General features: G+C 31.5%; 1 protein-coding gene across 3 annotated transcripts in view; it reads right to left on the bottom strand.

Annotated features, from left to right (window-relative positions):
* LOC148612823 (uncharacterized) overlaps positions 1-27,592 on the bottom strand; it is a 75,014-nt gene that overhangs the window by 18,379 nt on the left and 29,043 nt on the right. Inside the window, exons 1-5 of one of the 3 annotated variants that reach the window (XM_088594559.1) lie at positions 22,192-22,602; positions 7,924-8,046; positions 4,003-4,236; positions 2,784-2,939; positions 2,160-2,351 (exon numbers count right to left, since the gene is read on the bottom strand). In XM_088594559.1, the coding sequence (XP_088450685.1) occupies positions 2,160-2,351; positions 2,784-2,939; positions 4,003-4,236; positions 7,924-8,046; positions 22,192-22,252 (766 nt within the window). In that variant the 5' untranslated portion in view covers positions 22,253-22,602. Of the gene's footprint in view, positions 1-2,159; positions 2,352-2,783; positions 2,940-3,486; positions 3,532-4,002; positions 4,237-7,923; positions 8,047-22,191; positions 22,603-27,592 lie in introns of those variants that run through there. The other 2 variants (XM_088594558.1, XM_088594556.1) reach the window with 2 other exon arrangements.

Here is a 27,592-nt window from a genome sequence, read left to right as displayed (position 1 = left end):
ACAAAAAATTTGAAATAAAATTGTATGATCGTTCATTTCAAACCAAGTTTTACTAAAAAAAAAAAATTTGAAATAAAACTGTATGATCATCCATTCTTCATTTGTGATCCTATAATTCAAACTAAGAGACTGAATTTAAAGCTTCACGAAAATCCTTCATCACCCCATGAGAATTCCTGTATACCTAATTATGAGAAATCACATCACATTCAAAGTAATTCTTATTAAAATTTTTTTTACAGCCACATAATAATTACCAAGAGCTTGAAGATACAATCAGAGAAAAAATATATTTAAGTAACAGTTCCACAATTTAGAAGGCCGTGGGAACAGTTGAAGCAATTGAGAGAATTAACATATGCCCTGCTAAATGACAAGAAAATTATATACAATTTTGTAGTAAAAAACAGTTGTTTGACCTGAACTTTAAATAGCTGTTTCAAGTTGTTACCACATGAAAACTCTATCTATGGTCAAAACATGTCTCTATATTGAAGACTGAAAAAACCTTTTAGTGTCAAAACACTTTTGCATTGAAAAATTAGCAATTGCAAAAATGTAAAAAAAGAAAATCCTGATAATGTTGTATGTTGAATTTTTATATTGTATTGAAATATTAAAAAGATATGAAAAGATATTGTCACAACAAGAGTGGCTTTTCATGTCTGCTCAGAATTATCTAAAAATACATAAAATTAAATGTTGGATCATTGGATAAAAGAAAGTGTAGAGTTTCTTATGGTTTTTGTTCAAAAACATCTCTTCAAGCAGGAGAACAAAGAAAATATTTGTACCACAGGTTTAAGCATGAATTACTTGAATAATAACAGTTTAACATCTTTTGTGTCATGTATCTGTTTCATTTCTGACTCAAGCCTAAAATACTTGTTTCCTTAAAAAAAACAAAAAAACAAGTCCATTAAAAAAAGTATCCCTTTTGTTAGCAGTTTGATACTTTTATGTCTATGAATTTTCAACTTAAAGATTAAATTAACAAAGAAGTATAAAATATCCTTAAGTTTTTTAAAAATCATGCTCTGTATAATTTTTTATCAGGTGGAGTTTTTTGCTCCTGAAAATAAGCAGTAAAATGACTTTGCTAATTTTGTCCAAATTCCTGTATGAACAGATATTATCTCCAATCTCTTGAAGTGTGTTTTTCCTCTGAAACATCAAAACAGTCCCCTTTTATAACAGGTCAATAATGATATTGAGTTATAAAATTACAAACTCATTCCAGACTTTCGTTTTCGGAATCAGAATCCATCGATTATTACACCCTTATTGAGCCCCACGACGCCACTTTTCTTATTTTCCCACACTTCTGTAGTAAGACCTTGGTGACCCGAGCGTAAACAGATGCAGAAAAAACACCAGTATTACACATAAATCTTCTAAACTGATGATAAACAATTTCTATACAATGATGAAAAATCTCCCTCAGACTGAATACAATTTCAAATCAAATATAGATATATATTAAAATTGAGAAATGTTTTAACAAAGAGAAGTAGGCATGCTTGACAAAGAAAAGGGCTTAACTCAAGAAGAAAAACCACTATTGATTTCTATTCTTTAATTTCTTACACTATTAAAGTAATGTTGTCAAATTTCTCTTAAAAGAAATGTTGATTCAAATCACAAATTCATATTTGTGTAACAGAATAAGATTTCTTAACATCTCCAAGGATTAATTCGCGTCAGAATTCAGAAAGACAAGACTGGGAGGAACTTTACATACATATAAACATGTACTGATTGTGGCGAGGAACATCTATCTGTATTTTTAAACAGTCCCTTGACTATTATGTATTGAAGAGGTGACAAAAATTTTCAGTATTTTTTAATCAAGAAATTTTCATTTCTACAGAATTTGTGTAAAGAAATTTTGTGTAAATAAATTCCAACACAGTTCATGTTCTTGTGGTAGTTTAATCTGCAGTAACTACCAGATCTTACCTCATAAGAATATAACAACTGAATACCCAGAAAATTTGAAATATAATTATCAACAATACTTAAAATAATAAATATGCATGCCTTACTTAGTTATACTATTATATTTTACACTGGTATCTTGAGCAATCAGATTTCAAAACAAAACTCAAAATAGGGACTATGGCAAAAAAAACAAAACAAAAAAAACCAAAAAACTTTACCAGGCATACAGATACACCTCCAAGTGGCAACATCGTCCAGGCAAGTCCCTTTGTTAAGGCAAGGGTTCGAAAGGCACTCGTTGATATTTGCTTCACATCTAGGCCCAGTATAGCCAGGGGCACAGTCACATCGGAAGCTACCTTCAGTGTTGACACAGGTACCGCCATGTTCACATGGTGACACTGCAGCATCTAAAAACCAAACAAATATTTAATTCTGCCTTAAAAAAACAAAAACAAAAAAGAACTTATCAGTCACAGAATGACCAGAGATATACAGTGGTACTTTAATTTGAATTGATCTAAATCTCAAGTAATGATTAACCTGTAAATAATAGCATCAGATATTGTTGTACAATGTTTAATAAAGCAAGTTCCTCAATTTACATCATAAATAAAGCTGAAGTTCAATACTACTAGTCAACTTTCTTAACTTCCAAGCTGCTGCAGCAGTTACCAACAATCCATACAGGTCTTCTTGTAGAAATAAAGACCCCTCTTTCAGAGTCATTACAGCAATGAAACAAACAAAGCCCTTAAACCCAGAAATAAAGACCCCTCTTTCAGAGTCATTACAGGCCACAGCAATGAAACAAACAAAGCCCTTAAACCTTCTTCACTTACTTTCTTGACATTCATTAATATCAACCGAGCAATCTTCCCCCGTCCATCCCTGGCGACACGTGCAGACAGGATCTCCATTCATAGGAGATGTATTACAGATGGCCCCTGAATGGCAAGGTTGGCTGACACATGCATCATCAAGGTGACAACGCAAGCCTAGAGAGAAGACAAGAAAGACATGCTATTAGGAGAGAAAGCAGTGAAAAGGTATCTTTCAGAGTAAGCCAACATTGGTCTGGCAAAAACTGAATAATTTTGTTTTAATTCAGTAACTGTTAATAACTGTTAATGAATGTATTGTTAACATTATTATGCAAAATAAAGCAACTTGATTCAAAACTCATTTTTTTTATAATTTGAAACTTGACTTAATTTTCTAATTCTAATAATCAAATTTTGTTTTGGAATAATAAAATCCCAGAAATGTGAGAAATATAAATGTTTAAGTGTTTATTACAATAATTGTTTCTTTGAATTATAAGCATCATCGCCTTTTAAATGTTTTTTGTTAAAAGTGATATCATTCTCATGTTTTTTCTTCATGCAAAAGTAAACAAGACCAAGACAAGAACAGCCAGGATTTATTACATGAAACAGAAGGGCATTAACCTTAGAGCTAACAGGTATGACAGATTTATTAAAAATAAAAGAAAAATGTTATTCAAATTTAAAAAAAAAAAAAATAGAACTTCAAAATTTTTACCGAGATGTGGTTCAATGGAATTTGATATTAGTCTCAATTCATCATCTTTAAATGTAAAAAGAAAACATTGTCCTTAAAAATGTTGTGATCTTCATGTCTGAATAATCTATTTTAAAAGCAATTATTCCCACTCATTTCATCATGAAAGATGCATTCATTTGTAATGGATTTTTATCACAGATTGAACCAATTTCATAATTGTTACATGAAATTTACATCAATATTTACATCTATATCTTTAAATTTTACTCTCTGTTTATTGAAACAAAAAGAGTTTTTCATGAAAAGAAAAAAAAAAAGTATTGCTATTATTTTGTGATTTTAGTCAAATCATGAGATCAGTCCAAAACTTTATTGTAAATTTTCAAAAAAAACGTAAATTGACATCTCCCTAAAGTTACTGAAACTTTGCCAGTCTTGAAACTTCTAGCTTAACCACAAGGTTTGAAAAAGTATGTTTTAACAATCTTCAGGATCTGATAGTTTAAAGCAATGTAACACCAAAGCCATACATACCTGTTTTTCCAAGGGGACATTCACAGTGGTAGTAGCCAACTTTATCATGGCATGTCCCACCATTGTAACAGGGACGGGTTAGACAGTCATCAATGTTCACAGTACAATTCTGTCCCCCCCATCCGTTGACACAGATACATGTATAGTTTCCATTAGTGTTCATACATGTAGCACCATTTTTACAAATTCCAGGGTGTATTTTACATTCGTCAACATCGACATTGCAGTAGAAACCTGCAATATAATGCACAATAAACTTTTGGGACAGCTTCCGGCAGAATTTTTTATTGCATATAATGTTTAAATCATAATAATAAGATAATTATAGTTACTACTTGTCAGAAAGGATTCACACAGCATTTGTCTACTTTGACTGCACAATTATAAATATGCATGCAAAATTTTATTTTACTAATTAATTTTACTTAAAAAGGTAAAATAAAACAACATAACAAAAGGCTTTAATGCATTTTTTCATGTTTTGCATTAAGACATATCAATTCAAATCCCCAATAACCACATGTTTATGACATTTTCAAGACCTTAACCCATAAAAAATACCATCTAAAATAATATTAATTATGAGATGAAAAATCAAAGGAAAGTTATAGTCTGCTCTCCTTATAATCATAACCATTAAACAACATTAAATACACAGAGAAACGATAGCCTAATCAACCACTAAGATGACATCCTGATCCCCTGTTGGACATGGGAACCAGGTCATCAAAAGCCCACTAAAATGGGTGTTGTTGAACATCAAAAACATCCTTAATTAAAGAGGGCTCCACTTTCCTAACCAATTAACTCCTCTACATAAAAGGTCAAATTATGACCATTTTATTGCAACTGGCTACATTTAATGACAAAGTATTACATTGATGGTTTTAATCAGAAGTAATCAAATGGACCCTTCCATGTCACTTAGCAATGCATTGTTACTAATGCATTAATTAAGGCTGAACAAGATGTTTGTGGGATAAAGACATATCTTTCTCATGTCTTACTGATAAAAACTGACCATGTCCTACCAAGACACTGCAGGATAGACATAACAATGTTATCATGTCCAGCTAATACCCTCCAGATAACAGGACAGATAACTTAACACATCACAGAAAACCACACAACTTGTTGGTCAAATTCAGGTACTCAGGCCAAATTCTGTCAAACTAATTTGAAATAGATAGGCTTATTTACTAGTAACTTAGAACATTTGAAAGCAGTGCTTATCAACTCAGTTAGAACAAACTTCAACCCGACTGAAGGGCAACATTATTACTGAGGAAGAATGGGAACAGCAGATTCTTTAAATAACCCCTAATGAATCCCAAAATGTTTTTTTTAAATACCTAATGACACCATATCTTTAAATATAAGTTGGTTCTTTACACAGATCTCTTTGCAAAGAAAGCTCAGGATTTTAAATTGTCAATTTACTGTTTACACCATGTTTTTTCTTGCTTTATCAAAATCACTGAATTAGATTTAACATATAAAATATTTCTTTTCAAACAACTGCTTTTAATAACATTTCACTCCTCTTTACAACCAATTTATTTCATGTTATTACCAAATCATCATATTTTCCCACAGTTTTACTCAGTCAGTAGTTCATCATAATAATTTTAATACACATCAAGATTAAACTGAACCTTATGGCTGCTGAATCATAACACTTAATCCAGAGATACATGACCTTTTTGCAGAGGATACACCACAAAGTAACAAATGATGTGTAAAATTTTCCTCTGATTTTCCTTGTTATTACAGAGACACCTAATACCCTAAAACTGATCTCCCGCATTCTGTGTCCGGACAGGTCATCCAATTGTCCAGTTTATAAGGTGAAGAGGTTACAAAGGTCACTTTATTTATAGCTGTTTTTCCCCTTTATTTTTAACAACTTTTTCCACCTTTCTACATATTCATTGTACTAATTCAAATCTTAAGAAAATTTTCAGCACAAGTTTACAATTGGACTTGCAAAATTAGAGCATAATATATAAGCCAACACTTGAGGAGTCTCAACATGTAAAATCCAAAACTTATATTGCTTCTCATACCCCATCTGTTGTTCATTTAAATCTTGTAAAAATGCATAACTTCATTTCATTAAAATAAATTCATTTTTACTACGCATCAACACTAATACTCAGAAACCCATTGTAATAAATGACTTCCCTCTTTTTCTTTTTTTAATGATAATCATCTTATCTGATTTTTCAAATCTAAATCTAAAAACTAAACATATCTCAATTTTCCCACAATATACAATTTCAAGATGCAATACAATATCAAAGTTATGAGAAAGTAGTGTCACTAAATAAAAGTACTAAGATAAGAATGAAGTTCTATTCAAATCAACTGATTGTAGTTCAGAGATTTCAAGCATTTTGGGATTAGAATACTTGACCATGTCCACAGACCCTGCTTTGTACTAGTCACTCACTGAGCATTGAAGAACCCATGATTTTTTTGTTGAGTTCAGTTTAACTTGATGCACCATCAATGAAGAACTAATCAGTATTACAAAGCATTTCAACTAATGACATCAAATAAAACTAATGTACCTGTACCGGTACATACAACCAAACAATATGGTACATGTATGTATCCAAATAAAACTATGGTACATGTATGTTCCGTCATAATGACAGGCAGTACTAACTTTCGGTTTTGGGTATTTATCCTATTGTTTCTTTCCGTACATGTACAGGATTTCTCAGGTGAATACTAAATACAGTAAATGTTTATGCAAGTATCATGACAGACTTCCATATAAATAATGTCTAAATGTCACAGCTTAAATCTGTCTTTCTCTGGTTTAAGAATATAAACAGGATTACAGATAACACAACATTTCCACCTATTCATACCAATTTTTCTAAGTTCTCAATTTCATTTCATTAGCTTCCATAGTGTTCATCCCATAATCTGATTCAATGAAGTGTTTATTTAAGTGTGTTTGTCCATGTAAGCTTGATTAAGCAAGAGATACTGATCAACAAACAACTGGTGCCCTGCAGCAACAAGATGTCCACCTTGGTAAGAATGGCATGCAAATCCCTGTCAGCTCAAAATCTGATGATAATACACAACCTCAAGGTAATATCTATGAATTTATCAAAATTAAGCCGTTTGCTACCAGGACTTTCCTTTTGTCAGGGTCGAATGCATGGAGTATTGCAGAGATCTTAATTTCAAGCATACCATACCCAGACTTTTCTAGGTCAAAAGAGGAATTACAAGTGAAATAAACCACAACCCTGTCCATCATATTGACTACATGTATCAATATTTCTAAAACCACAAAGTATGAGGAATCAGAAAAAAATGTATCTAGACATATCTCCTTAGGTGCACATGCATAACATCCAGCCAGAATGACTCCAAAATAAAAGCTTGTTGGGTTCTGTGTAATCTTCACCCAAGAAATCCAATCCATATTTGATTGAAGAACATATGTAAGTAGGTTAATCTAAATGATATCACAAAATCAATCATAGCTCGCTGACTTTCTGCTATCATAGTTGCTTTCAATTTTTTTGTACAAATACATGTATAAACAGAGCATTAGAAATTTCACGGTAAATTTTGAAAAACTCCAATCATATCAAATAATTGTTTAGGACAATATTTCTTACTTGTTTGTAAAACTCATTGTACCTTAATGCTTCTATAAAGTTCTTGATTTTATCATATCACTTGCACATACATGTAGTAATAAGTCAACCAGCATCTCATCGTTCTGTCTGCACTACAGAAACTAGTTCACCAATACTAATACAAGTTCATTTTAACTAGCAAAAATTTGCTAAACCTTTTACACATAGGGGAACTGTTAAAATTGGTTTCAAAACATGCAGATAAATAGATTTCTTGAAAACAAAGGGAGATAATCTAAGCTTTGGAACTTACCAGTATGTGTTGGTGGGCAGACACAGCTGTAGTTATTTTCTCCATCTATACAAGTTGAGCCATTTGCACACATGTTACCAACGCAGTCATCAATGTCAACTTCACAGTTTACACCTCTATAACCTGAAACAGAAAAGTGAACTTAAAATATTTGCTTCACAAAGTGACAAAAAGAATTCAGTTGAGAATTTTGTGCAAGATTCTACTAATTTACCAAAATGTACAATTCTGAACAATAGTTCCTGGCTGAACCACAAACAAGAATTCCCAACAAAAAAAATCATAACAGAGAAATCTAAAACATTAAATTGCCACAAAGAATGAAATTTAGCAAGTTTATACATAGACATTAATTTGCAGTATAACAAGCAAAAAAGTCACGGCTTTTAATACAAGAGATTCTATAAGAACAAAACAAATAAAGGTCTTGTTTCTTGCTACCAGCAAGAAAAAAAAAATAGGGTAGGCAGGCAGGGAAATTATTTTATTTTTCAAAAATACTTTACATTGAGTTAATGGGGGAACAATTTAGACTTAACAGTAGTTGAGCCAAAATTGCCATAAAATTTTGAAGAGTAGACACAAAAAAGCTGGAGTAGGTAGAGAAACAGGAAACAGACATATTATTTTTTTGGCCTTACTACTATGGCTACATTAGATGTTCAATAAAATAGTTTCGGTTTCCATGTTCTTTTCTCACATCTATTTGGTGTTTGAGAACACTGCAGAGGACTGATCAAAAGAATAATCCAGTTCATTCAAAGTATATTCCCAAGACTTTATAGGTGAATGCAGATAAATCAAGGAGTGTTCCATTTTTACTAATTTCACAAAGACCAGACGACATCTTCAAACCATTTTCAAATTTTTCCCACCAAAATTTCGCCATATGGCGTTCAAAAGTGTCACTTCAGTGCAGCAGATCTTATGTCATAATGAGAGAGAAACCAGACAGGCAACACAGCAAAGAAACCACTTAATTTTCAATTAAATAAAAATGTTCTAATCATTTAATGCATACACCAGTTTTAGACATTTTTCATTTTATTTGTTTGGTATTCTGCTCACTTATGGATCCATGCATTTCAGCCATTTTTATTTCACCACTCTTAAATACAGTTGAATTTAAATATAAGGCCTTGTTAACAACAATCATATTTTTAAGTATCAGCAAATGACACTTGCAAAAGTGATCTCATATGCTTTCTCAAAATCCCGAGAGAAAAAATATTCCCATACAATGCAAATACTAAAAATTGTCAACCAATTTGTTTCTCAATTTTTCATCAACTCCTGCTGTTTTTTCAATTGCTGTCAATTTTATTGAGCTAATTTAAATAATATAACATTATCAAGGAGTTATAATGTAATGATACTCAATTAACTCATAAAAACAAGTAATTTGGGTGATTTTAACTCAATTTGGTGGGATTTTTTTTATCTAAGCTACAACTTCTGCTTTCATTTTTTATTTCTATAATACTTTGACCTCTGCACAGATGCGCTGATAACATGCATCCATCTTATTTTATGTCAAATTTACAAATACAAAATGATTAATATTGCATGCACCCGAAGACCAAACAGAGTCAATGACAGAAAAATATTTTTCATTTCTTCAAAAAAAAAAAAAATAAATAACAAAGAAAAAGACAAAGAGGAAAAAATTTGGTTTGAAAAAAAAACCATGTTAATATTTTCTAAAAATAACAGAACAATTGTGTAATACTTTAATTAAAACTGTGTAAATTTTTCACCTTAGATCTAGGACTCCTAGTATTGTATTGCGTTCATTGTATTTTTTTCTGCAGCTTCAACAACATAACCGTTTTTGTGAAAAATGTTTAAATGGGAGACATCTAGGAATACATTCAAACTGCTGATGATGTTTAAAATGCAGGATATGAGCATCCTTTCTCAATTCATATAATAGCTCTAATCCATGGAAAATAAAAACAAATTCAAAATGTCAACACAATTTCAGTGATTAAAGGGTAGATTTAAAAGCCATCAACAGTAACAGCTGCATTTATATATATTTGACAAACGTTTTTAAAAGTGACAGATTGTTAAAACATTACTCTTTCTTTTATTCCTGTTCCCAAGGGAAACACTCAGGCAGGGTTTACATCATAAGACAGTCAGCCATCACTTTCAAATTTATGAAAATAATGTTTATACCAGGGCCATGTCACGCTGAGACAATGAAAGACGAGTCCCACATTTTTTCACTTGTTTATATCTCTTAGAAGAACACAGAACTTATTAGTCATGAATCACTACCAGACAAAGACGACTTTTAAGAGCTGAGGATGTCTCACGAGACTTTTCAAAAACTTCATCCTGTAGGCTTACAGAAAGAAAAGGAAAAAAAAACAAAAAAAACAAAAAAATAAAAACCAAACCAACATGTAACTTAAAGGAGGTAGACCTAGGGTAAGGGACATACCTCTTACAAATCATTGGAATGTTTGTATTTCACCATTTTATATCAATCTCACGTAAGCATCAAAGTAACTTCAACTGATTTCATTCTGTTTCAAAGGAAAGCTTGAAAGGCTTTGAAGAAATTGAATATGATACAAACAAATCACTGATTTCAAGAGTTACATACCTTACCCTAGGTCTACCTCCTTAAAACAAGCTATATACAATCAAGACAGAGGATTTCTTCTTAAACCAAGAAAGGTCATAGTGCAATAGGACAATTATTACTTCAACCCTTACTCCTAAAACAAATGAAATTTGACATTACAACTCTGGAAAAGCTAGCTGATTTCTAAGATTGTGCTTCACTGCCCTTATTTTCTTGCTTTCCAACCTGAAATGTCAATAGCTCAAGGCTGAAGAAATATGGGCCGCTTGTCACAGGAATAGGTAAAACTTAAACGAAACTTTAACACGCAACATGAAAGTGAAATTTGAATCTAAAATAAGCAAAAAGTTGCATACAAAGTCATTATAACTGTATATTTCAATTAGTATGAATTATTTTGCTCAATCAAAAGTCAACAACTAAAACTTTAGACTTTATATGGCTGTTAAACTACCCTTAACTCAGTAAATTATTCACTAATCATCAGGAAATTAATTACAAGTCAGGAAGAAAGCACTTGTTACTCATAGTATACAATCATACCATACTGTTGTCTCCTCATCTAAATTCTTCCTCATACCCAAGTCACTACTATGGTAATTTCACAGTAAATTTGAAAGATTATTATAAATGGACCACACAAACATTCAGTAAGATTAAAAAGTTATTAAATGTAGTGTAAAACTGCACTCTGGGACAGCTACAACCTGTAATGACCTTATTCTCAACTTTTCTACATAAAATACTACTTCATATTTCAAAGCAAAATTTTGATTTCAAATTAATTTTTTATTTCAGTAATATGAGGGTCCTATAACATTAAATACTTGGTTTTCATTGAGTTATTTCATGCATTAAATATTGCTGTTGAACAATGACATCCAGTTCAGGATTTTTGGTAGGTTTCTGGGTAATACCCCCATCACATACACAAATCTTTCTTATGAATCATAGTGAATCTCCAAAATTTACAAGATTCGTACAATGCTTGTGAATGTCCAGAGTTGTTAAGAGTTGTTTATGAATGCTAACAAGTTAAATATGATTGCTTGCAAATGACTATAAACTGTTGATTTGTAATGATTGGCAAGAAAGTTTTAAGTATGTGAAAGGGGTATAAATAAAGGTTCACAAATTTCCTCAAGCAAGCTAATAAATTATTAACTGCATAATTCCATGATTTACCTATCTGCAAAGACAAAAGTAAGTGGAGATTTCAGGTGGAAGGGGAGTCAGGAACATCCCACTTTTATAAGCAGAATTAATTATTTTTCTACATAATTCAGGCATAAATAAACAAATAATAGGATGGAATTCACTGTATCGATGCCTGTTAATCCTAAGTCCTCCCAACCTTGGAGCTCTGGATTTTTTGTTTTTTTAAGTCCACCCAATCTCGGAGCCCTGGATTTTTTGGTTTTCTATCATTCTAGATAACTTTCAGCACTATTTCTGACATGCAAATAGAGTTTTATTACAAATCTGACCAGACAATCAAACTTTTGGCAACAATTATGAAAAATATTTCAAGTAATTTTTTGCAATTTTTATCAATTTATCTCTGAATTATGAAATCATGGGAGCCATTAAGTTCTATTATTTTACTCATGAATACAATTCAGCATAAAAGTTCTTTGTTGCCTATAAAATGAAACCCACATTTAACATCAGATTATTTCAATAAATGGTTCATATTTCCAGATTGAAATGATCAAAATTATTCAGCTGTATTTATACAATGTAAAAATTTGAATTAAAAAAAAAATGATGAACTTTTGATCGATGGAGCATGTACACATTCAAGGTCAAAACAACAGAACTATAACATTAAAATCTTGCTAAAACAATTGTAAGTGAGTTAAATAACTGTACAAGCCTGTAAAATGTAGTATTAAGAGATTTCTACGCCTGATTCATGAAAACTGAATCCATGGTCTGAGGTTGATATTGTCAGCATTGGCATGGGCATCTTTAGAAAAGAAAAGAACCAACTTGTTTTCCAAAAAAATTTTTTAAAAATTGGAAAGTAGAAAGTACAGTTCAAACAGACATGGGTGGGAGGAATTTATCATTTACATAATAGTATAATTTTTATCACAGATAACTTTCAATAATCTATTTATCACAATTCTGTTTATTTAAACACAATATAATTAGATAAGGACCTTTCTTACATATTCATAAAAATCTGTGAAAATGACTTCATTTCTAGCCTACTACTGGATTGTTATAGTAACAATTTGAACAAGATAAGCCATTTGTAAACATAAACCGCCAACATTCTCTCAGTAGCACATTCCATTTCTTTCTACTTATCGTTAGTCACATCAGCATAGTTTTGGTATTTGGCCGGATGTTCATAATGAAGATAGCTTTGTTTGAGAGTTAAGTCCTTTTTCTTCGGAGAAAAAAATTATCTGGCTACTTTATAGCTTATCTTAAAGTCATTTCTATTTCAACAAGTGGAATTTTAAGCTGTTCTTGATTTCCTAAAAAAGACAAGGGCATGTGCCTTTAAAAGTTTAATTTCCCTAAAAAGTTGAATATAATAGTATATCAACTGACTAATGACTAACTACAGTCTCAATCTGGTCAACTTGACTTCCAAATCTCTATTTTCAATTCTTGCCATTTCATAAAAAGAAAAATTACACCAACTTATTTCACAAATTTATATTTTAGCACCCAATTTTGGACCTCATATAAGATTCCTAACTTTGACAAGATTAAATTCAGTTGTGCAATTCATGTAGTCCTTGCACAAATCTAATTTAACTTTAATTTTGATGAGAAGAACTGATAGACGTTCTCATGTTTACGTAAGTAAAATTCTTGCCTTTACTAAGTTTAAAAGTTAAAACGCCGTGGATGACTCACAGGGGTATGAACAGAAATGGTATATCTGTATTCTACCCATTTAATATAAAATCTGATCATGTTCCCAGACAATCACAATCTCCCATGTTTTGGAATAGGATTACGTGTTTGTCATAATCAGGTCTATATAATGGCATTAATACCGCTATTCGTTTAAAAAGGAGCTTTTCCTTATAACCGCAGGTTTCTAATTTGACAGCAGCAATCTAATAAAGATTTTGAAAAGTCGGGATCACTCTCTGATTAAGAACTCTATTGTAAACCAAATACCATTTGTATAACGCTTATCCTTCAAAGAGCAAGTTGGATTACTATTTAAACTCAACCCTTCCGTGCACCTGAAAAACATTAGTAGCACACTATCTTTAAATGCATACCCGTATTGAAATATTTCTTTACACCAACTGTTCAAAGCTTTAAAACTTCTAATGACTAAACTTCAATAAGTTTCTTGTACATGTATATGGTGTCTTTTATTGTGACTGATTGTGTTTCTTCCCAACAATGGTGTCAGGACCATTTACCAAAGATCTTAATCCTCAGACTGGCTAGATTTCATAGGAGATTTTAATGTTAGGACACAACTGCGATAAATTGAAGCATTGTTTAGATAACCTGTCTTTTGGTAAATACCCCTGAACGTATTGAGTTCCACCAATCCAGGTCTTATGGACGTCCAAACATATTGAAATATTTCTCCGATAGTTAGATGACACATGCTGCTAAATGGCTTAAGAATAGATCAAAATAGATCTATATCCAACCTACAATCACGATATGTGTTGTCATTTACCGCCAAATATGGCATTTTAGACACACATTATCAAGGAATCTAATTGTAAGCAAGAAAAAGCCTGCATAAATGTTGGTACATGTATGCTACATGTAAACCTTAAAATTGCAATTGCCAGTCCAAAAAACCAGGCCTGCCTTTTCAATTGCAAGTATGATCCCTTGAAATATCAAAGCTAAGTGGCTGTATGTGTGACTGGTCAATGTCACTAAAGGTCTATAACCACCACCTGTGTAATTGGACATCCATTTTACTAAAACATAAATGTTTTGAAAAACATCACCTAACCCATTTTTTAACATGTGTTCTCCTTATTTGACAGATTGAATAGATTTGTAGCTGTAAATATGCCATTGAACCAAGATATTGTTTGACGTGAGACCTTCAAAATAGATTTCAATTGTGCCTTTACTCAGTACTTGGACTATAAATCATAAAAATAAACCAATGTAGTTTTCTAGTCCATTGTCAATACACTATATATTGTACTTCCACAGGTCTGTACAACAAAGTTAGATTCTACTTCAATTAACTAACTGCTAAAAGTCCTTGTCCCATTGAAAAGGACTTATTATTCTATTTTAGTTGTATTTTGGGGCATAAGGATCTTGTCATGATTATGACCTACCTAAATAATGTTGATCATGCCAAAAATTGCGGTAGGCTATGAGACAGAGTTAATGAGATAAGTCTTTCATTCTATTTCACTTGTGATCTATCTAAAATGGTGAAAGTCATTTTTACACACATAATTGGCTTCATCTTAGTATTAACCATAAAAATAGTCTAAAAAATTTAAAATGAACTCTAACTTACAGAAATGACAGATTTGAATGAAAAACTGTCCATTTCTACTGATTTACAATGAAGAAACACACAATTATCACATTGTCTTCAGCACCTGGACATTTTCATGTTGTACTGGCGTCTGACAGCTTAAAAATTGTTCTGTTAGCCTGCCTTAAAGCACATCTTTCAGACGATCATACCTCAAAAAACTGAACCTTGTCTCAGATAAATTTTATGACTAAAACACTGGTGCCACTAAGACCCAATCTAGAACAGTAGCCTTGCATAACAATGCAATAAACCCAAATATTATGTGGAAGACTGTAATCATCAATGCAATTCTGAAAACTTGTTCCCTTGCACCAAAGAGTAAGGTACTCAATTCCAACATACAAGTAGCAGATGGTACAAATTGACACTCTTGTACTACAAACCGGAACAAAAATTAAAACCACATAACTTAATGTATAATAAACCCCAACAATTCTACTTCAAATTGTTTAATATTTGAATGGCTATAAATGAGTAAATACAAGTCTGATCATGAAACGCGTAGCTGGTATCACGTAAAATCTCACTTCAGATTTTGAGGACAGACATGCATTCCATGTTTGTAATGCATGGCAATATAGCCTGCAGTAAAAATGAGAATTTTGATATAAATGGAAATTCCATCAAAAATTTGCAAAAACTTCATATATGAAAAAAAAAAAAAAACTACTTATACTCAAAGATATAAGTCAAAATGGTCATTACATATCTTTAATTAGTACACCTGCAATATAATTATCTTTATTCCAAAAAAAAAAATAGATACATGTATATATTTTTCTATTTTCTTGCTTACAAGTAGATATGAAGTGTTTATGACTAATTACCTATGATACAGTAACCAGTATTTGTAGTAGTGTTGATTGAATTCTAACAGTACATTATACCAATGTCTAGACTGTGAAAATCTTGTACCAAAGAAAAATATCCTGTTTGGTGAGAACTTCCTCAATTAATTCTTAGCTTGCAGTGCTTTAGCAGTGCATATATGTGCAATTAACTCTTTGAAAGAAGTTTTTTCCTGCAACTATCGTTTCCGCTGCTAATCCATAACTAATGCCACATAAAAAAGTTGACAACCTAAATTCATATTTGTTGCATAATAAATGTCAGTAAATGTGCTCTTAAGAAGTTGTTATGAATTTCCTGAATATCTTTCAACACTTTGGACTTCTGATGATACATTTGTAGCACCTAAATACAGCTTTTATAATAATAATAATACATATCTGTATTATTTACTTTTGTTTTGTTTTGTTTGTTTGCTTGATTATTTCTTTTCTTGTACTATTTTGTCATGTTTGTAAACAGACTTATGTGTATATAATTTCTGTCTCCATTTGCACTGCATGCCACAGGGAAGATGTTTGTTCAATGGATAACCTCCTCAAACTCTGACCCCGCCCCCCACCACCAAAAAAAAAACAAACAAACAAAACAAAAAACGAAAAACAAAACAAAACAAAAAACAAAAAAAAATCCACTGTATTGCCTACAAAGGCACTGGCCAACATAGAGTCCAAAAAGGAATCACAATGAATCTCATCCCATCTAACCCACTCCCATCATTTATTGCCAACAAACCTATCTTAAGTTTGGCACTGGCCAACATAGAGTCCAAAAATGAATCTTAACGAATCTCATCCCATCTAACCCACTCCCATGATTTATTGCCTACAAATCTATCTTGAGTTTGGTGAATATGCAGTCCAAAAGTGAATCACAATGAATCTCCTCCTATCTAACCCACTCCCATGATTTATTGCCTACAAGCCTTTACCAGATCTACTTCACATTTTACATCTCATAAGGAATTTGTTAATCATTGGAAAATTATCTTTCCCAAAATCCTAAACAAATATATTATTCATTTTTCTAGTTTTTATGACTTCACATGAGATCATATTAAATCTGACAGAAACCATGATGTTCAAAGTATCTTCTAAACTTTTAATGAGATTTACAGACCAAAGTTTTTCTCTAACTATTTAAAAACCTATTCCACTTTCTCTTTTATATTTATAGTAGATACTGATCTTTTAAAAAAAAATAAGCTTAGTCATACACCGGCAGGGGTTCATCCAAGACCCCTAAATGGAAATGTAAAACATGTAGAATCCCCCAAATGTTACTATATCACTATTTTTCTTATCAATAACATGTACAAGTTCCATTTCTACCAAGTATATATTCACCAACGACAGTAAAGGATGTCTCATCAATGTTTGAGATCCAAGTATGAACTGAACTTCTTAATTAGATTTTTTCATATGATTAATGTTTATTGTAATTTTGGTTTTTTTTTTTTCCCTTTATCTTTATTTCTTAATACTAAGGTTTACAAAAGTATTTTACACTAGTTTCAAATGAATTTACTTCCCTAGGGCTCCCTACCTTGGTCCCCAAGCAACTTTCGCTTATCTAACAACGCAGACGTGAAACAGATTCAGCTCTTTCCAACCTTTCACCTGAAACCTAACAACCTTGTAATTGGGCAGAAAATTAAATCTCACTTTAGTTTGAATTAATAAGTTTCTTATCAACCAACAAGGTTTGGTATGTCAGTATATTTGACCTTATAATCCCCCATCCTTTTCAGATACCTCAGATGCTCAAGGAACAGGGGCATTAGGTAATAGATATCGCTCCATGTATTAAACACAAGTCAAGGGGTCTAAGTGATAGAGTAAAATAAAACTGAGAAGTGAGCATAGTCTGTTGTGTCAAGGTATGATACATATGGAACTCAATCTGAATGATGTATGAAGCAATAAGTTCTTCACAAGGAGAAAAAAGTATAAGGACAAGTCAACCATACTCTTGAATTTCCTATAATTTCTAATTATTACATGCAGTAAAGTTACTTAGCAAATTTATATTTGTACAGAACTATGGAGCTTTCAAAGAAGTTATACTGAAATATATGTAGAGAAGACAAAGCAAACACACCCCAAAGTTTATCTTCCTACAACACCAATCAAGTGCACCCTAAGTTTCCTTTGCTACACAAACACTCAGTTTCAGCTCATTTGCACTGTTAAGACTTCAAACATCAAAGCAAAATAAATTTTACCAGAAGAGGTATAATTATCATGGCAGAAAATTACACTTTAGTTAAGAAATTTTCAGTTAACTTATTTTTTATGCCACAAGATATCAGGATAGCATGACTATCTTATCATAGGCACAAAAAGATCATTGTGAAAAGTTTATCAGGATTGGAGAAAGCATTCAATTAGCAGATCTTATTCATTTTACTATGTTGTTACGGCTGATAACAGGAACTTTTTTTTGAAACATGTATTTACCAAGAAAAGCCAAGGGCACCATGCTTAAAATCAAAATCTTGAGAAGAATGACTAAGACAACGTCATAAAACCAAATTATTGCATAAGTAAATTATCCATTGAAACTGCCAGTACTTTTAAGCAAGTAAATGAGATACAGTGGGAATCTGAATTTTCTCAGCAGTCACAAACAAAAAATCAAATGGGAGTTGTAATAAATGCTATATCCAGTACTCAAACAATGGGACAAAGTCCTATGTAAAGAAAGCTGCATGAGAAACACCAAATAACATACAGAAACTACAAGGAACAACACAGAAAAACAACCAAGACACAACCAAAACAATGGGACATGAACTACATGCACTGGACGAGCAAGGGTCAGCATCTTTACCCAATAACTAAATGAAAGTAGTTAGACGGAAGCTCATTAGGTATGAAAAATTCTGGTATCTGTTTAGTTCAGGTTCTTGGTATAGATTTCACATACCAAATAGGAGAAGAATTGGACTGCAAAAAATTAAAGCACCAGACAGCTACAAAGTTATTGTCCTAAACATCTCCAGTCTTTGTTCCAACATAAACCCTTACAAATACATGTTTACCTAAAACATTCAAAATAAAGACCTTAAGTTTATAAAACATAACACCTGACTTATACCTGAAATCTTTTAAAATAACAGAATCAAAGACACTTCACGTCAATCGATATTGATTGATTCAAGTTTCAATGAACTTGCATTTTCACTTCATGAAAATAAATTTTCAATAACAATGAAAATACATCAATACATGATTTCTATAACTTTTCATAGTTTCCATGGTTATGAGGAAAAAAATTGATATATCTAACACCACTGTGTTTTCTTTTGACAAATTTTAACAAAAAAATTACTGAAATGATCCATTGTCAAGATTTTAGGTCAACCCAATCAGTAAATCGCTACCATCTTCACCCTTGGTTACTTGTAATTTTCACAATATTTGTCTTCAACATGTTATCGCCACTGGTTGGTAAACTTACACCTAAGTTCAAGTAGATACAAAAAGTTAAAATTTTGACAAGAATCGATCACAGGTGATATTGTCAACTTTCTCTTATCTATCAAGAATCAAAGTTTAGTCAGAAATTGCGGCTTTGTTTGTTGTGAACAGACAACTTTGTTTGATTTTCTATAACTCTTACTAAGCTCCCCTCTTGAAAACTTTAAATCTTGACATGTTTTTCTAAAGTAACACATTGTTGAAATACATACCCCTTCAGAAATCAAAAACATTTTAAAAATTTGAAAGTTTTTCAATAATATCAGGTTAACAACGGTCCATTTAATGAAAAAATTACTGGTTTTTCACACAATGGCTATATTATTACTATTCTGAGTATATTTTGAAGGGGTCATTTCCTTTTTGTGTGGTTAATAGGGAAACTATTATTTACCATGCCCTAAATGTTAGCTAATGGGTTTCTACGTGCAAAATTTAATGACAAGCCAATGGTTTTTTTCATTCCTTTAATATTACGGCACAGTACGGGTCCAAAATGACGAATGAAAGAGGCCCTTTCAGTTCAATATCCAGTTTAATATTTTCAAATCAAAACCTCACATGCTAATAACTGGAATAATTAACAGAATAATCAATTTGTTGATAGTGACAACCATAAAGATGTAGATTTAAGACTCAGACCATAATCCAATATTTTACCCTATATTACAACCAAGAACATTTTTTTATTAACCTTCACTGCAGTGTCACAAAAAAATTCTTTTTTATAATACAAGTAGAAGTAAAAAGGTACTGATGATACTAATTTCTGATGCAACCATTCTAGGTTGCAGAATTCATAACCAAAGTTGTTCAAAAGAACCCCATGTTTATACATCAAAATAGTGTTTATCTGATAACTGGTAGTATCCTTAGTATCTGCATTTTAGTGTTATTGTATACTGTTGTCCATGCTTCAAAATATTTGATTCCTATTTTCATATCAAACCATCAATAATTCAATAACTAGCTGATCCCACAAGTTTAATCAGATATGGTTGAACTTACATACATTATTTCTGTTTCTCTATCCTATCAGTATCTATTTAATAGTTGTACCCTTTCCATGATTTCTACATTCCAGTGCTATATGATACTCTTGGTCCAGTAGCACCACATGCAAATTCATCAATTTATTACAAAAACAAACATTTCAAAGGCTGTTTACAAAGCAAGCAATTTACCATTGATAAATAGGGGAAGGCCTATGGAATCGTCAGCACCAAAGCCTATTTGATATATCTATTAGAGCTAGAAAACAGGCTACACATCCACTTGTACAAACATTTAAGTATGATTTACCGGGTGATCAGATAGTCGACAGTTTACACATGGTAAACAGGACTTTCTCAGGGTATCATGTAACTGCTACGCTACAGGGGCACCTGCTAGTACTTATGTTCTTAATTAGATGCAATTTAATGGAAAAAGTGGCTGCATCTTTGCTTTTTGGAGGGAAAATGAATGTTTTCAATTAATGTGGTGTACTGATAGGATTGCAATTGGGTGCAACTGGTCATGAGAAAATGTCAAAACCATTTTTATAAATGAGTGTTATCATATTTCTAGAGAAACAATCACAAATCAACCAAATTTTATGCTGGCTAATGAGGTCTGACAAAATTGCACAATTGTTTTGAATTGCTATTCAATGTCAATGTTGACAAAACAGAAAATAAATAAGTTTAAGGGACATTTCTCCATTTTAAAGATTCATTTTAACTTATTTAACAAAACAGCTCTGTACATGTACATGTATAGGGTATATGTTTGTATAACAGACCAAAACTGAACTACAACTGGTTATTTAAAAATCAGTCAAAATTTTTTGTCTTGCAATTTCATTAAGAAGCACTAAACTTGAATCTGAATATGGATGATCTAAAACTTTGTAAAATTTCAACTCTATCTAACCCAAAGTAACCACTACTTGAAGAAATCTACATATTTTATGTGTTTATATCAATAAAACATTTCTATTTGTTTTGATGATTTATAAAGCAAATAAAGATTAATGGCAGGCAATTTTCTCCCTTCATAACCAACTGATAAGCCATGATTAATATAATTACCCAACATAATCCCATTGCTCTGTAATTCCCAATGCTGTAATCTATGGGAAAAGACTAATCAATTCACAGGAGAACAAATAGCTTATCCAATTCTCACTGCTAGTGAAAATCCCAAAACACAAAAGGGGGATTAACAGATCAATCTAGGATCACAAGAACTACAAAGTAATTTTGGACCGATTAAAATTTATCCTTAATTAGAGGAGTAAATCAGGGTCTTTCTCAAGTTTTCCTGATTAATTTGATTAAGGACACAGGTGAGATAATACAATCACAGTTTGACTGGCGTCAATTTCTTAATGTGTCAAAATTAATTTGAAATTGACAAGATTGAAAATTGCATTTTTACACCTTCTTTTATCTTTAAGAACTATAAATAAACTCTCAGGAGAAGACTTTTTGAAGTATAATTATGGGCCCCATAGTAAAAAATTAAAATTCTGAAAATTTAATGATTTCTTAAAGAACTTGTATATCAATTGAAATGTTTAGTAATTATGTAACATTTTCATTAAATGCCAAAATTATCATTAACCCAAGTCAATAGCTAAAAATTGAAGGAAATAATTAAAGACAAAAGAGCATATGAGACATTTATTTCCTATACAAAATCAGCAATAATATCATAAATATCTTCCCCTTTTTCTGAATCACCAAATTATTTATATTTTTCTACAAAAATGTTGCATAAATGTCATATTTACTTATCAAAATATTACCTAAGGAATAACAAAATATAAATATGATAAAAACACTTACCTATCAGAAATAGATATAGAATGACTATTCCTCTTAGCTTATGGAAATTACATTTTTCCATGGCTCTAGTTATTTTTTTTCAGTACTACATTCCAACCAAAGAAGTAATATTTATTTTTTTCCTTTTTGACAATTCCTCCTGTATCAGTAAATCACTGTATTGAATTAAGATTCATATCCAACAAGGTATATTGTAAAGGTGTATCTTTCTTGTTACCTGTCGTCAATTTCAGACACAAAGTAAATGACTCTCACTAATAAATCCCATTTAAAGGATCAAACTTCACTAATTGAGTACATCACAATTAACTAATTAACTCACAAATAACTCTTTTTACAAAATTGAAGTAACTCAAAATAAAACTTGTGTTGTTCTTTCAGATGGAGCACCTAACAGTTATAATTTGGTCACATGATCACAAGGACCGCCATATGATAGGTTGGTTGGTATAGCCAGCCAGGCGTGAGAAAGTTTTTGTACCCAAGATGAAAACTGGGTTACACCACATTCAATACACCTGTTGGTTAGACAGAAAGGATACCAGCAGTAATTTCTTCTTATTTGTTTTTGAATAGTTAATGACAATTACACCACATATTTTCTATTTAAATGGCTGAACAATAAAAATAGCCAGTGTTTTTCTGTTAAATGGTGATTCATACACTATCAAAATATGAAAATTACTTTAAATACCTTACATTGCTTTTATGGGGCTACATAAAGTAGTATTTACAAATATTTATGAATTTTATCACTGGTGAATAGAATGAGCCAAAATTGATTCAAAATATGATTTTTTCAACAAGTGGAACAATTAAGGTGACAAGTAAAAACACAAAATAATGTATTGAATAGAAAGCAGCCATTATAAAATATTAAATAGATGTCTCTAAACCCAGGAACTCTACAAAGTTTATTTAAACTTGACAATCCATTTATGGGTGCAATATAATTTTGAAGAGGCTATTTGATATATATATGTACATGAAGCACTTGACCTTCAACTTCCTCAACTGAACAATTTACTTGGCTGAATCATTTACAACAAATTGTACATGACTGAATACTTGTTATTTCATTTTTAGAATTCAAGGAGTCTTTTTAAAATTATATGCTGAATCTTCATTTTTCAATTAATAGTAATAGAATCCAAAATTTATCATAGTTTTGTGATGGCATGGTTTCAGAGTTTTATCATGGCATGGTTTCGAAGAATATTGTGATTGCATGGTTCTAGAGAGTTTTATGATGGCATGGGTTCAAAGAGTTTTGTGACGGCTTGGTTTCAAAGAGTTTTATAGTGGCATTGTTTCAAAGAGTACTTTATGAATGCTGGAGTTCCATATCATTTAAAAAAAATAACAGTTTTGCATCATACATTTAGCTTTTTTAATCAACACTGTTTTGATGGCTAGAAAATCCAGCTATTTTTTTTTTAATAAACCTATTTTTTAATTGACACAAGACAACAGAAAAAAAATGACTAAAAATGTCAACAAGCCTCACAAAAACAATTTTCAGCAAAACACTGTCACTCAATAACTGTTTTTATTGATATATAAGTAATAAATAAATTGAAAAGGTTGTCATCTCCTACACAAGATGACAGATCCAAGTCCTTGTCCATGCTATAATTAATCATGATTCAGATAACCCAGCAGGTATTAAATCTCACCTTACCTAATCACCTGGTCAGACAATACCTACACAGTTAGTTACCTGTCAAATTATCCTTATGTCCAGTACTGTCATCTCATTTCAAATCTAGATTTATTTAAGACAACAGGTAATAGACAACATACTGTACTCACTTCACATGTCTTCACTGAGAAGTAACAGTATAATTGATACAATTTAAGATTCAAGATAGAAATTACAATTCAGAGCAGTAAGAAAATTAAGGTCCTTCAATTATAAAAGAACCGTTGGGCCACCATTTTACTGATTTTGTATATAATTATTTTTCCCAAAATCCGGTCAGGTCACTTAATCTTTTTATACTATTATGAAATACAATTTACCACTTAAAAGTGATACATTTCAAATTCTTTTTTTTTTATTTTGTTGGGGGGAGGGGGGATTTAATTGACAATGGTTCTGTTCGGGTTTTCAATCTTTCTATGATCTGTATACAATGATCGCTGGCATATACAGGAGACTTTAAGTAATTCCTTATTTCTCCCCTTCCACCTACCCTTACTTCCATCTCAATAAGCCTTAAAAAAAATCTTTAAAAAAGTATTGGTACATGAGAGAAGCACAGAAACACAACTACTTTATAAGCTAAAATATCTGTTTCAGCCACATTTTTTCAATCATAAACCAGGTAATCCCTTTTTGATTATGAACCAGTTGTATAATATGTGCAACAATATATGCAACAGTGTTCAGTAAAAATTTCGTAATGTTGGGGACTATCAGTTTGCTCAGTGACAATCTTCTAAGGTTGGAGACTATCAGTTTCAGATTAAGTGATATAGCTGGCTGTAGAAATGATATGAATGAAGCTAGTCTACCTTCACACAAAAGAGTATTCTAAAACTGTTCACACCTCAGAAAGAAATTAGAGATTACTAAATCAGACATACAAAGTGATTTGACACTAAGTCTATAAAAGGATTCGTGCTGTCAAATTTTGTCAAATTTACATTAAAATACATGTCTCCATTATCATAAATGCAACAGCAGTTATGGCCGAGGTGGAAAAAAAACATAAACCTTATTTAACCCACAAAAATTAGAATTTCATGCTTCTGAAGTCACGCTAATAAACACAAGACCCTGCGACTACACCCTACATATACATCAAATATTTCTCCATGTAATTATAATAAATATTTGTTCCCACGGTCTTCAATTGAATTGTGCTGTTGCACATTGCTATCATTAAAAGATTATTTATATTAAAAAGCATGCGGTGGGATGTCAAATTGCTTTCACTTTATGCAAAATTGTGAAATGATTATCATTTCAATTTGTATTGCATATTTTCAATATCTATGGATAATAATGCAAATTGAAAGTGGTATTTCCATGATAATAAGCACTGCAAGAGGTACCTCTACAGTTTGGATTATAAAAATCAGTATAAAACAGAAATTAATTTCCAGACCTAAATTTTTAATTTGAAACTTTTTTCTGCTTTTGTCTGAGAAGAAATGAAGACCCTCTTGTCTTCAAAAATTGTGAACCAGAATTATGTAATAGAATTAAATTAAATTAAACATCTCAATCAATTTATCACTTTATCTGCAATTAAATACCATCAAACAAATAAAATCGCTGCAGAGGACCTGAATTCAAAATATTTTAGATTTTCCAACAAATGGCCTTTTGAACAAAAGCTCCAGGTATCGATCACCTCGGTGGAAAACCAAACCAATATGAAATTTCTATATCAAACTAAAATATTGCCTATAAATTTACATCTAGTCCTAATTTAATTTTTAAAGAAACATTATCTCAGAGATTGGATAAAACATAGTGTTTCTTTGATAGCTTGCCACTATTGTTGACGTTAAAAGCCGCAGAAGATTAAATCAGCAGTATCGCAACTGGAATCAATGCAATTTGAATTGTGTTGTAATTAACTATTAGCCTTTTGTAAAGTTATCAAATCACCATGCGACTGCTAGTGCTCCAGCGAAGGGGAAATTCCAACCATCTTCGATGGCAGAGTCTGAGCATTGATTTCCATAAGCTTTCTAAGTGTTATCCAATAAAATGATATTTATCGCATCAGTTAAGCAAATTAGCTTTCTAAACAGCCACTGAATACAACATTATAATTACAGGTAAAATTGCTCATTGTGAGGCTTCAAATGAAAAGATTATTTTCAGAGTTGAATGTGAGAAAAAGGGTGCGACAATCCTTATCTGGAAATCTTCGTCAACAGGACTAGGGTTTCTTTTCATAAACCAATGCCACAGTTCCAAAGATCACATAAATTGTCATAAACTTAAGAAAAAACAGGGACCACTTCTACAGGTAAAAAGACCACATGAATTATGTCATAGACTTTTTATAAAAAACAGAGACCATTGCTACAGGTCTATAGGTCAAATATATTATGCTGAAGGAGCTTGAGAAATGAGTTAGGTCTAAAGATCAAATACTCTGTAAGGTATGCTACTGGGGTTTGGGAAAAGCAGAGAATAATACCAAAGGCCAACAAAGTTACAACATCATACCACAGTACTCATACTACAACCATCAATAATGACACAGGCCACAGTGATTATTTAAGAACACTTGGTTTCAGTTTGAGAAACACATGATTGGTTATTAGACCAGAAAGACATTTTAAATTATCTTCATCTACTATTTGCATAGATGCCAACCCCTTTTTGATACAATCAGTAAAAAGGAATTGAGTTCTCTGCAATTTGGAACGTCTGTTAGTAATCATCATTAAAATTTAAATTGACAACTCAAATTGTCTTTTGAGGAACCATGTTACATGTTTTACTTTTTCGGAAACAATAAGGTTTAAGATCATAACCAAGATCAATAACATTCGTGAAACCTAAATGCACTGAATGATTCAAATTTCCATTACGTTTTTTACAATAGTCTCTGTGAAGCTTCTGAATAATCAGAGTATGAATTAACTAACGATTAGAAACTTGTAAATAATGGACTTATATTCTACCTGAAATTTGTAAAAATTACAGACAAATGGTGAAGTTTGGCATATATTAATTTGCATGAGTGATTTTTTCAAAATAATGTACATAGGAAAATTTGACACCCACTCTTAAAAAAAAAAGAAAAAAAAAATAGGATAGGGAGCAAATAATCCATGAGCAAACAAAATGCTAGATGGAAAAGTAGACATAAGTTTCAGGCTTTATTGCTATGTTACAGTTACAGTCAGGAGCATGCATACACTGTTTCCCAAAAAATGAAAGAAATCATTTCCTGAGGCTAAACTTGAAGTATTTATTTCAATTTCAAAACTCTTTGCTTGAAATTCAATATGTCAGAAACAGAAGGTCAACAAACAGCCATCCCATTAATACAAAAAAAAACAAATAACTACATTTAATATATATGGATTTAATCATAAGTGTTTACTTTAATCATTTCCAAGGCGATTTTATTAAAATTCTAAAAAAATGTCAATATAAAATCAAAAGTGTTTGCCAAAAAAAAAACTGAGCAAGAAAAGCATTGTGGATTAATCCCTGTGTCCATATTATCACTGGGCCATTTTCAAGGCCAGTAAATCTCATTCAAGTACAGGTCTCACTAACCACTTCTGGGTCAAATGGCCACCCCCTATGTAGTACCTAAAACACACTGAACCTAGGCCTATGCATTGTAAGTGTAGTATTAGTGTGTATTATGATTAAAAGTAGTCGAAATAAAGCTGACAATGTGTACTTTAAAATCATATG

The sequence above is a fragment of the Perna viridis genome, chromosome 7 (assembly GCF_037379345.1).
Source record: "Perna viridis isolate PV_CMFRI_1.1 ecotype Kerala chromosome 7, ASM3737934v1, whole genome shotgun sequence".
NCBI classification, from domain to species: Eukaryota; Metazoa; Mollusca; class Bivalvia; order Mytilida; family Mytilidae; genus Perna; species Perna viridis.
Note: the sequence above shows the minus strand (reverse complement) of the source record. Positions and strands in the feature narration are given on the sequence as shown.